At 37.1% G+C, this 12,542-nt stretch overlaps 1 protein-coding gene across 2 annotated transcripts in view; it reads right to left on the bottom strand.

The window, feature by feature from the left end:
• The window catches only part of TPR (translocated promoter region, nuclear basket protein), a 44,503-nt gene that overhangs the window by 30,369 nt on the left and 1,592 nt on the right, over positions 1 to 12,542 (bottom strand). For both annotated transcript variants that reach the window (XM_049807629.1, XM_049807630.1), the window contains exons 2-14: positions 12,086 to 12,190; positions 11,562 to 11,635; positions 8,955 to 9,051; positions 8,498 to 8,601; positions 7,659 to 7,823; positions 6,831 to 6,923; positions 6,628 to 6,708; positions 5,060 to 5,147; positions 4,403 to 4,543; positions 3,292 to 3,383; positions 1,704 to 1,901; positions 1,076 to 1,183; positions 312 to 538 (exon numbers count right to left, since the gene is read on the bottom strand). In XM_049807629.1, the coding sequence (XP_049663586.1) occupies positions 312 to 538; positions 1,076 to 1,183; positions 1,704 to 1,901; positions 3,292 to 3,383; positions 4,403 to 4,543; positions 5,060 to 5,147; positions 6,628 to 6,708; positions 6,831 to 6,923; positions 7,659 to 7,823; positions 8,498 to 8,601; positions 8,955 to 9,051; positions 11,562 to 11,635; positions 12,086 to 12,190 (1,573 nt within the window). The remainder of the gene's footprint in view (positions 1 to 311; positions 539 to 1,075; positions 1,184 to 1,703; positions 1,902 to 3,291; positions 3,384 to 4,402; positions 4,544 to 5,059; positions 5,148 to 6,627; positions 6,709 to 6,830; positions 6,924 to 7,658; positions 7,824 to 8,497; positions 8,602 to 8,954; positions 9,052 to 11,561; positions 11,636 to 12,085; positions 12,191 to 12,542) is intronic.

Raw genomic sequence — 12,542 nt, 5'->3', positions numbered from 1 at the left:
TCGAAAAACAGCTCTGTTGTGTGAAATCACATTCACTAAAAGACTGACAATTATTTTTACTTTGGATTTTGATGAGAGGACCTATTACAACATATATAGCTATGACGCCATTTTAATCTAAACCTGAAGACAGTGTTGCTTAGTAACAATTTGCCTTTATGAATTACATAGCTGCTCACGAGCATATGTGCACTTACATATGCAGATGCACACAATTAATAACAATCGGAAGCAAAAAACTGAAAAGTGTTTGAATAAATCCCTGTTACTATTTAGTATAAACAGTTTACTAGAAGGAACAGATAGCTTACTTTGATGATGTTGTTTCTTGCTCCTCTTTTTCTCTAGCTTCTCCCAGCTCCCGAAGAGCCACCAAGAGACGCTGATTCTGCTGCTGAAGTTCTTCAATATTTCTGTAAGAGACTAGATGTTGAGATATCACTTCAGAAGAGCTACTGATGTCAGCAGAGCTCACTTCTTCATCGCGAATCACATGATTGCCTCTAGCTTCTTCAAGTTCCATTAAAAGCACACGAATCTGAAAGAGAACATTCCAGTGTAAGACTTGCACACAGACTCAAAAGTTCACTCCGAAAAACAATACATTAGTACTTGGAAATTAAGTGGTTTTTTCCTACAATATACAAACTATTACAATCAATAAATCCTTGTAAGATAATTACATTATAGAAAAAGCAGTCTGACAAAAGGAAACCACATCAAGGTCAGAAGTAGATAGTCTGTGTTCAGTTCTGCGAACAGATCACAGGACATTCCAATCAAACAAAGAAGTTATATAGCTAGCTATCTATATCGGAATTTTCCATGTCAGATGTTTAACAATATTATCGCAAAGCAGCAGCACTTCTATGCAGCTAAACTTACTCTAATTTTGTAAACAGAAATGTAAATACCATGTTGCCCTAAGGATAAGCTTTTAACATCACTAAGGCTTTTATGACAACCAAAGTTTACATGACTGTGGCTGAACTTCAAAGTAAACTTCAGAAATACAGCACCATATTAATAAATAAACTGCAAATAGTACATTTAACCATAGCGACATTTGTTCTACCTGCTGTGAAAGATCTTTTACTTGTATTTCCAGTCTCTGGTTTTCTCTTTCAAGCAGAGAGGCATGCTTATTGGCTTTATCGGCATCCTCCTGCAATCGTTGGATTTCCTGCGAGGATACAAACATTAAGGAACACGTAGCAATTCAACTCCGACACATTCCTTTCCAGAGAGATAACGTCATGTAGAGACATGCCTTGCAAATCAAACTGCACTTTACTACTTTGAAGTAACACTCCAAAGGATAAACTCCAAATGTTTAGGAATCAAAAGCCACACTCATATTAGTGTATGTATTAAAGTTAATGGGAAGTGAGCACCGAAGTCTGATTTTATTTCTTTGGACAAATACTAATCTTTGTTTATAAAGAATTCTACTCTCTCAGACAATCAGAGATTATAAGTCACCACATTTAAGACTTCACTGTAAAAAATTCTGAAAAATGTTGGTTCTGTAAAATTCTTTGCACAGCCCACTAAATTGCAAGCTAGAAAGTTCAACAGATCTTTTCCCACAATAAAAGTTGACTAAAAGATCCATTTTATACATTTATTGACAGCCATTAGGATTAAGGAATTAAAAATACATCTTTTCCAGAAATTTACATGCACTTTTATTTTATACTGACCTTCATAGCTTGCTCAAGCTTTGCAGACAGACTAGCAACAGCTTTTTGGGAACGCTCAAATTCTTCACGCTGACGTTTTAAGATGGGTGCTTTGGCTTCTACTTCCTGCACTATTTCATCCAGATATTTATTGATTCTCTTATTCTCCAGCTTTTCCAAAAGCAACTGATCCTGAGTTTCTACGTATGCATTGTACAGCTGCAACAAAAGATTTTTTGGTTTTGGTTTTTTCGGGTTTTTTTTGGTTTTGATACACCTGGACAGACCTCTTAAAAAAGAGCCACTGGTAAGTATACAATTCACACCTTAAACCAGTAGAATTTCATACAGCTTGTCATACAACTTAATTCAGAGAAACAAGTTGGACTTTCAAAACAATGTGTTTTTAGGACTCATACCATGGCAAAGCAATTATCCCTATTAATTTAAAAATGGCAAACTTTTATAGTTCAACTGTGTGCAATAGAAGAATTCTATGTAAAAGGGACAAATCTTATGCAAGTTTAAGACAACAGAAATATCAAAACTGGTATCACAAAAGAAAGCAGCAAGCACAGAACAAAGTAATGTAATGGCTGGACAAAATGACCAATAACAAAATGAAAATACAAATTGTATAAACAGAAGTGTAAAAAACCCATGGAATATATACGACCTACCATTATAAGGCAATTCCCCCACTCTACTCCGCTCTCATGAGACCCCACCTGGAGTACTCTGTTCAGCTCTGGGGCCCCCAGCATAAGAAAGACATGGACCTGCTTGAGTGGGTCCAGAGGAAGGCCAGGAAGATGATCAGGGGGCTGGAGCACCTCCCCTATGAGGACAGGCTGGGGCAGTTGAGGTTGTTTAGCCTGGAGAAGAGAAGGCTCCAGGGAGACCTTATAGCAGCCTTCCAGTAGTTAAAGAGGGCCTACAGGAAAGCTGGGGAGGGACTCTTAACAGGGAGTGTAGTGATAGGACGGGGGGTAACAGATTTAAACTGAAAGAGGGTAGATTTAAGTTAGGTATTGGGAAAAAAATTTTTACTGTGAAGGTGGCAAGAACTGGAACAGGTTGCCCAGAGTGGTTGTGGATGTCCCATCCCTGGAAGTGGTCAAGGCAAGGTTGGATGGGGCTTTGAGTAACCTGGTCTAGTGGAAGGTGTCCCTGCCCATGGCAGGTGGCTTGATCTTTAAGGTTCCTTCCAATCCAAACCATTCTACGATTATGTTAAATTTTTCTGCAAGTATAAGCCAAATATGCAGCTGTACAGATTAAAAAATCATGTAAATAAGGAAAAAAAACCCCTCCTGCCAAAAATGCATACAGAAAATAAGTTTATGTGCACAAAACCCCCTGTATTTCAGAAAAAAACCTTAAAGACCCTACAAATGTTTTGATCTACTAAAGAAAAACTGTAAAGTATGTTAAAAAAATCCTAATAATTTACCCAGTAAAGTCTGCCTCAAACGCATGAAAAGATTTCGTCAACTTCAGTCAGGCATTATACCAAATCCAAAAGAGTCAATGAAGTCTGCACCCTTACATGATTAGCATCTCTGTTGGCATTTCAAGGGCCTTGAAACCAAAGTTTCTTCTCACTTACCTCAGTTAATTTCATTCCAGGCTTGACTACTTTAGCTACTGCTGCAGCAGTGGGAGACATAGCAGCCAGTTCCTCCTCAGACAATATGGCTCCTGAAGATATAATCCCACCAATTACCATTAAAAAGCTGCAATAATTCCCATTATAAATATTCTTTATTAATACAAACAATGTCTTCATTCACCTTTGTGCTTTATAACTACTGTATTTTAAATTACTATTTTAAGCCCTTAAAGTTAATGGTTTAAGAGCTTTCTGTAATCTATAATATATGAACACATGTGCAAGTGACTGGTATTACATACAATATTCCCTGTCATACATTATCAGTGTCTCTTACTAGTTTAATTTGAAATGCTGAAAAGCTTTTGCTATTAAGACTGTTAAAATTTAGATCATTTCTGAATGTAAGCAACTGAAACAGCGGGAGCAAAGCTTAACATCAGATTTCTCAGCAAACTGCCAGGGGTATAGAGTGGCAGGGCACTGGTTTACTTTCATAAATTAACATAGGGATACAGCAAACACACTTCATGCCTCTCCGTTCCTTTGTGCTCTGCTCTCTCTTTCCTTTAGAAATTACTTATATATAGCAAACAAACCATTATTTTTCAACATAAAAAGACAGAACTATAACAGTGAATACTGAGCAAGATTTAACGTTAGATAGAAATTTAAGGACAGAGCTTTTCTGTTGTTTTTTTTCTTTTGTTGTGGTTTTTTTTTATAAGAGGAAAATAAGACTAGTTTATCATCCCTACTCCCCTCTCTAGATAATAATTAAAAGCATGACGATTCAGCCTTAAGGAAATGTTTCCTCTCCCTTTTCTTTAAGAAGATAAGTCAGATTAACAAATGAACTTAAAAAAACATTTTGATAGAAATGCATTTGCTGGTGGGGGGAAAAAAGTATGTATTTTCATATATATATATATATGCACACATACACACACTATACATGAAAAAGCTTCTAAAATTCATGATTAGAAATGACCAAAGATTAGTTAACATGAATGCACTTACTTCCTACAGACATTCAGCATAGTGTTTTCATTCAAGATGATAGAAAGCCTGAGGCTTTCTTTATTTTAGTTCCCAGTGTTATCCATACCTTTGCGCTTTGTAGCGGACAGTAAGTCATTAGCATTCTCCAGCTCCTTTTCCAGTTTACTGATCTTCTCTCTCAGTTCTTTTTCCATTACAGCTTTTGACTCTTCCACCTCGGCCAAATGCTCCTGGGTTGCTTTATTAGCTAAAATTAAATCAGACAAGCAGCTTGCTGTGTTGTGGTGGTTTGTTTGTTTGTTTTTTTCCTTCCAAAAAGATCAGAATTTGCATATGTACCTTAAATTTAACTTTGTATGATCTGCAGAAGTTCATGCTAATAAGAAAACTCAGTGGCATGACAGAAGCTTGAACTGCTGCCTATCACCTTTGCTTAGGAGAGGGCTAAAATATGAACTGTCCTTTTATCAGTGAAAAGGAATCTAAAACAAGAAACTAAAATTAAGACATACCTTGCAAAATTAAATCCTCTCATCAAAATCCAAAGTAAAGTTCCAGGTATATTTGAAAATAGTTCCTCCCCCAAGTAAATTCAAATAGTCAGGTAAAATTTTTGTTACAAAGTAACTGATATTTCCACCATCCCAAAAGCCTGATGAAGTTCCTTTCATAAACGCTCAATATCTATTTTTCAATGGATCAAGACAGTTACAAAGGAGCGCAACTGCTCTGTTCCATTTGCCGTTTCTTACTCACAGCTTACCTTCACCTGCTTCCTTCAGGAGCTTGTGCAGCTCTTCCACAGCTCCTGTCAGTTCATTGCTCTTTGCCTCTGAGTCATCAGCAGCACTCTAAATAAAAGCATTTTATTTACCTCTTAGTACATAGCAACTATATTTTTATAAGAAAGCTCAAACTTACCAAAAATTATGAACATGTAGTTTTTTGAGTAAAATTCTAAAAGATTCACCTAGACTGGACAATTCTCTTTCCACTTGGATTAAGTCTCACTTTGGTGCAAACTGCCCATCTGAGACTAAGAAGTGTCAGACATTGATTTGATATGACGAATCAAAATAAACGCCCTTTAGCTGCTTTATAGCTGGTGCTGGCTTTGTTCCTTCACTAAAGAAAATCTGGAGAAATTTTGAGTACTCAATTTTTATAATTCTGAAAAATTTGGTATTTTTAGGGAATCTTATATAAACTCGCTTTGCTTCCAGTTAGTGATCTCACAAGTGCAAGACTGTACAATACTTTAGCAATTCCACAAGTCCATTAGAGATAACTGAAATAAAGTTGATTCAACTTCTGCTAATCAGTGAAGTCTCAGAAATGCTCCCATGGGAGGGCACTCAATCTTGATGCTGTTAATATCAGGTTAGACAAATAGATCAGAAGTTACAAGTACATAGCAAACCCTATGTTAAGTGAAGACAAACCTTTAAGCTCCTTCAAATCAGTGATTCTATAATAAAACCATGAATGAGGAGTAAAAAAACAAAACAACCCAACCAAACCAAAACCAAATTAAAAGGTAAATAATAATGCATTATGCTCCAGAAAAGTTAGCTATTGACTTGCTGTTCAATGAAGGAACATCAGTTTACATCTAATCAGACAAGTATTAATGTAGACCTCACAAATAAACAGGGTAGAATCTTTAGGTGAGTATCTATGCAAGAAAACTCAGGAAACAGAGCTCATTAACCTATGAATCTAATATGTGTAAACTAAAGAGCAATCAGTTGTCCTCTTTAGCTGACTTTGTCTTAGTCAATACGCTACAGGATATTTTTCAGTCTTTGAGCCAACAAAAGAAACAAAAATTACTTCTTTGGATGGTGCTTATTTGACACAATAGATGACATTCAGCTGTGTCTTAACCAGATCGCTAACACTTGCAGTGTTATTTGAAATGAATTTCTACTAACCAAACTCAGAAAAATCTCTTGCATAGTCATATTATACATACAAACCTTTACTTCCCAACACATCACTTTCATCCAACATGAAGCCTCAAAAGAGTTAGCATAAAATTACTATTTTAACCCCAGTTTTGCTTAATTTACAAAATGATCCAAGCAACATAAGATTTCAAATGCTGCCTAAGACAGCAGCAAATCAATCAAACAATCAAACAATCAATCAATCAATCAATTCAAACAATCTTTTGGATGTTTCACAGTGCTTTGCAGTGGCAGGTAGTCTTCCCACATCCACATTTTGTGGGGAAAAAAATCCCCTGAAACTGGCCTGCATTACATTTAATGCTAAGATTCATCCCCAAGTAATACTAGTATACACCTATAACACAATCAATAAACTCACCTTATATAAATTGGATAATTTTATGTGGGCATTCAGTTCATTGTGGAATCTTTCCTCCATACTACCTTGCTGTTCTTTTGCCTAGTAAATTAAAGAAGAGACAGGGTGGGGGAGCATTCCACTATTTCTGTTTCACACATTTTGTTTTTTAATTTGTAGAAGCAACGGTAATGCTGTTTCATGCATACTTCAAGTCATCTTACCTCCTTCAGTTTATTCAAAAGGTCTTCCACATGCTTCTGAAGATTTTCATTTGACTGTTTTAAGCTGTTTACCTGTTCCTCCATTCTGGAAACCTGTTCAAAGAATAAATGAGAACACTACGTATAGATTTGTCTTTCTAGTCCAGTTTATTTTGGAAAATACCCATCTCATTGGTTTTTACTTTAAAAAACCCCAAAAGTTCCAGAAAGAGCATAAATGGTTACATTTTCTAACAGTCTTTGCTCCCACACATTCAGCTAAATGAAAAAGTGAGAGGCTCCAAATTGCTCCCGTTATGCATAACCAAACCAACCCACAAGCCTCAGTGGAGCTAAGTGCCACAGAAAACCTGACCAACTGTCAGTTTTTAAATAACCTGCTCAGGTACTCAAACAGAAGCTCACTGAAACTGTGTATTTTCAAAATACGGCCATTGATTCTGCCATGTATTTTGTTGCAGGAAAATAAAAATATTATCACTCCAATCCACAAAGAATGTTAAGTCAGATCCTTCTGCCCCTTCCACTTATTAAGATCTGTATTCCCATACATTTTAATAGCATTATACTGTTATTTAGTTTTGTTATCAGCTACTCCAAAACATCTAGCTTATAATTAAAATCTTGACTTTTCTAATCCAGATAATGGTAACTGTACATATTCCTTAAAAATCACAAGTTAAAAGAAAAAACACCTCCTTATTAATTGCAAAACATTTATATTTTTTTATTCGAATACAGTTATTAAAGTACTCAGTTTTGTTTAATATAATTAATCAGGATGCATAATTTATAAGAAATGGCAAAAGCACTCAGCAATTACACTACCTCCTCCTTTTTGTTCTCCAGATTACATTTAAGCTCCAAGATTTCATTGCCTTTCTCCCTGGCAGTATGTAGAAGTTCATCTGTTTTGGCTTTCAACTCAGCATTCAGCCACGTGTTTTGATTCTGTAGTAGCTCTTTTTCTTGCTCCAACCTTTTCTCACGGTACTAAAAAGAAAATTGCATAGTGTAATTTTACTGGTTCCACAGAAAATAAAGAAGCTAATCAAAGTAGTACGATCAAAGTAGGAATAGCAAAAATGTACTGTAATTTGGTAAATAGCACCAAATGACAAGCAGTGTTCCTTATTACATTGGTAATACTGACTTACCAGTCTCACACTACAAGAACTTCTTGAAACTTGAGTTAGTTTCCTCAAAGTTTATGTTAGCTGGGAACATTACCTAGATTAATATCTAGTTAAAGGAAATAAACTAAAGTATCAGAGTTTTCCTTCTCCTTTCCTCTTCTCTTTCAGCTTTTTATGGAGTTTATTCTGCCTACAGAGAAATGGTGCAGGTTCACAAACAGTTATTCTTCTCCTTTCTACCTGCCTTCACAAACCTGGAGTAGCTCTTCCTAGTGTGCAGGAGCAGCCACCATTGCCACCAGTGAGGCTTGGACATGCTTGCCCAACTTCCATGCCCCCTTGCCTTCTATAAATATATACCTTATTTCCAGTCACAGCCACCAATTTTGTAATAAAGTAACTTGTTATAAATAACAGGAGTACACTTGACCTACTTTCAAAGACAATAATGACAAAACGATGATTACATCACATATTAACAACTACTTATTAGAACATTAACATGTACTATGCATATAAAGTACTACATACCTTCATGGAAACATCTGACGTTTGAAGTTCATCCAACTTTAACTGAAGTTTCACCTTTTCTGTGCTTGCTTCTGTAAGCTTTTCATTTAAGCGTTTAACGTCCTCTGGAGGAGGGAAATCGGTGTTAAAAAAAGCTAACTGGATAACAGCTTTAATTGCTTAACTAAATTGTAAAGAATGAGAATAAGCAAGATAAAATGTATGTGATTGTATATTGTACAGTAAGATATTGTATAATGTGTTTTTATATCTACAAAACCAAGCATCAAACTGCTCTGTTTTTCTGCAATTAGCATGTAATTTCCTGCCATGTTTCCTTTTCTCTAAATACTGTTTCCTGCTAATCCATTACTTGGTGCTGCCTATACAAACTGCATACTCCATATCAGTTCAATTGTTCAAGCATGTCTTTAGCAAAATGACATGAAATATTTTGTTAATATCCTCTTGGCTATACCATTTAAATGTTCAACTTCCTGAGACTGTCTTTCACTTGTTCGAACCAAATCTCTCTTTTCAGCTTCCAGTTCTTCTTTTTCTCTACTTAAATGGCTCTGAAAAAAAAAACAACAGCAAAAGAGCAATAAAGAAATGTGATCAAATTTCTATAACAGTTTATAGTCACTATACCACCTTGGTTACAGTTACCATCACAGAGAAGCACGCTAAACCACAGTAAGTTACCCCAGCCAACTGAAAACTGGGATAAGAGGCTTTTATAGTGGGCAGCTGAATCAGTCTAAACTACATAGTATGAAAGCATGGCTGCTTCCATTTTTTCTATCATGTTGGGGTATGGAATTCAAACAAAGGCAGGTTAATGTACCTCTTTCTTCTAGTGCCTAATAGCCAACATATTTCAATTAAAGTTTTGGTTTTCCCCATAAATCACTCTGATACTAATGTCCAGCTGGCCCTTTGTGTTTAAATGCAAAATGCCACTATCACATAAGATTAGACAGCAAAGATGAGAGAAGTATCACACAGCTTTCAAGACCAGCATTTGACACTGTCTCTCATGGCATACTGCTTGAGAAACTGGTGTCTCGTGGCCTGGCTAAGTGTACTCTTCACTGGGTGAAAAACTGGCTGGATGGCCAAGCCCAGAGGGTTGTGGTGAATGGGGTGAAATCCAGTTGGCGGTGGGTCACAAGTGGTGTTCCCCAGGGCTCGGTGTTAGGCCCTGTTCTGTTTAATATCTTTATCAATGATTTGGACGAGGGGATTGAGTACACCCTCAGCAAGTTTGCAGATGCCACCAAGTTGGGAGGTAGGGTCGATCTGCTTGAGGGTAGGGAGGCTCTACAAAGAGATCTGGACAGGCTGGATCGATGGGCTGAGGCCAATTGTATGAAGTTCAACAAGGCCAAGTGCTGGGTCCTGCACTTCGGTCACAGCAACCCCATGCAGGGCTACAGGCTTGGGGAAGAGCGGCTGGGAAGCTGCCTGGCAAAGACCTGGGGGTGCTGGTTGACAGCCGGCTGAATATGAACCAGCAGTGTGCCCAGGTGGCCAAGAAGGCCAATGGCATCCTGGCCTGTATCAGAAATAGTGCGGCCAGAAGAAGCAGGGAGGTGATTGTTCCCCTTTACTCAGCACTGGTGAGGTCGCACCTCGAGTCCTGTGTTCAGTTTTGGGCCCCTCGCTACAAGACAGACATTGAGTTGCTGGAACACGTTCAGAGAAGGGCAACCAAGTTGATGAGGGGCCTGGAGCACAAGTCCTGTGAGGAACGGCTGAGGGAACTGGGGCTGTTTAGTCTAGAAAAGAGGAAGCTGAGGGGAGACCTTATAGCTCTCTACAACTACCTGGAAGGGGGTTGTAGTGAGGTGGGTGTTGGTTTCTTCTGTCAGGTGGCTGGAGATAGGACGAGAGGAAATGGCCTCAAGTTGAGGCAAGGGAGATTTAGGTTAGATATTAGGCAAAATTTTTTTACTGAGAGGGTTGTCAAACATTGGAATGGGATGCCCAGGGAAGTGGTTGAGTCACCATCCCTGGAGATATTCAAAAAGTGAGTGGACGGGGTACTTCAGGACATGGTTTAGTGGGCATGGTTGATGGTTGGACTCAATCTTGAAGGTCTTTTCCAACCTAAATGATTCTATGATTCTATACTGAATAGGTAGTTTTCATGCCTTTGCTTTTCAATTGGCATAGACAGGTCCAGACTGCCACAAGACTCCCTCTGGTTCTAGCTGTATTTGAATGAAGATTAGAATGAAAATCATTGAACTTTAGAGTAGATGAAATGAATGGAAGGCCTAACAGAAATCCAAAAGAAGCAACAGGATCTGTTCAAAACTGCATCTAATTTTAATATTCTTTGAAAGACAGCTTTGATAGTTAAGACTTCACTGAAACAGTTTTATTTGGTTAAATATAAGAGTTAAAAGAGTAACTAATGTATGAACACATGCAAAAAATCAATTAAAAAAATCAAATAAAAGTCAATATACTTGGATCATTTACAGGCTATAGTACTGCTTCTGCCTTCTAAGGTGTCAGTACAAACCACTTCAGTTAGGCCCAGGTAAGCCCCTCTGGGGAAACAATCAGAACTGTCTTCTCATTGTGGAGAAATCACTCTAATGTTTTTGCTTCCTGCTTCAAAATTAGTGGTCTACTGGATCAGTCAGTGGAAGTGACTCATCCTGCAACCCCATGACTTTTGAGCATAATGCAAGGTAATCTGTGACACAGTGTGAGAAAGGATGGGGGAAAAAACCACAACTCTTCTTTATACCTTTGTCCAATTTTTGAGGTTCGTCTTAAAGTCACCTCACAACAGGTTTCAGCTAGAATAAAACAATCTATCCAGACTGAAATAAAAGCACCTGCTCTGACATATGTTCACCTATAATTCAGTTTACTAAACCACCAGCATTTACTTTAAAAATCCACACAATTTTCCTGTACGCACAGCCATACGGACATGTAAATATGTACACCAGCACATATTTATACTGATATTGATACAGCCCAGTTTGGAAATTGATTGCATTCTTTTCTGCAATGAGACAGGTGAACCAAAGCCTTTCAACTTATCATCAGGCTCTTACAGTACCTGAATGGCTGCATTGCGATCCTGAGCAGCTTCAAGTTCTTTATTTTTCTCATTCAGTGACTTCAACTGTTCATCTGTTGGATAAAAAGAAATAATAGTGAGGGACCTCCACTGTAACATAATGACAGAATTCACTCTCCAGATGCAATTAAGCCAAAATTTCTCTTAACAACGTAAGAAAAAAAGAATTCAAGACTTTGCTGTGGATGGACTAGGTAGTATTGTGGCAAACTAATGCAATGCTTAGAGTAGAGGCATTTATTGTGAAGATCAATACATAACCCACTGTACTACTATTACTACAAAAATCAGAAACCAAAGTTGTTTCTTTTTTCCATTAGAACAAAAATTCCATTTAAAAAAGCCGACTTGAACAGAAAAACAAAACATCTCTCTACTTGCAGAAACAACAAATGTAGTTGATGCATAGATTTTGAACTCCTATTTAAAACTTAAAGCATTTCAGCATACCATTAGACTAAGGAATATCCTGTCCAATCTTCAGAATGTGCAGTTATACTTACTAAGTTTTTTAAGCTCCTCACGGAGAGTTTGACATTCTTGTGTCTCATTTACAAGTCTCTCCTGACTTTGAGCCAGACGCTTTTCTACTTCAAAGTACTGTTGTTCTGCAAAATAACAATGTTATCTCAATTTCACTTAATAAACATTTCTTTTTCTTTCTCACCTTTATCAAGAATCCTTATTAATGGACACCTTTAATAAAGAACAGTATTTATAAAGAAAATATCTAAAAATAGTAAGAGTACAGTATAATTTGGAGAAAAAAGTATTTTTGAAGGCAAAGAGATGCATTTCCACATTAAGTTAACATTGTTTAAAATACTTTTGTTAGCATGGAAAGTGGTATGTTTCCAGCAATGATCCATAAATTAACAGCCTAACTAATTCTAATAGTTCTGTAACATTACTGATGTACCTAGAGAACACTGTATCAGCAAATTATGCAGTGTTGTCTCA

The sequence above is a fragment of the Accipiter gentilis genome, chromosome 8 (genome assembly GCF_929443795.1).
Source record: "Accipiter gentilis chromosome 8, bAccGen1.1, whole genome shotgun sequence".
Lineage (NCBI taxonomy): Eukaryota > Metazoa > Chordata > Aves > Accipitriformes > Accipitridae > Astur > Astur gentilis.
This window is presented reverse-complemented; position numbering and strand designations above follow the sequence as displayed.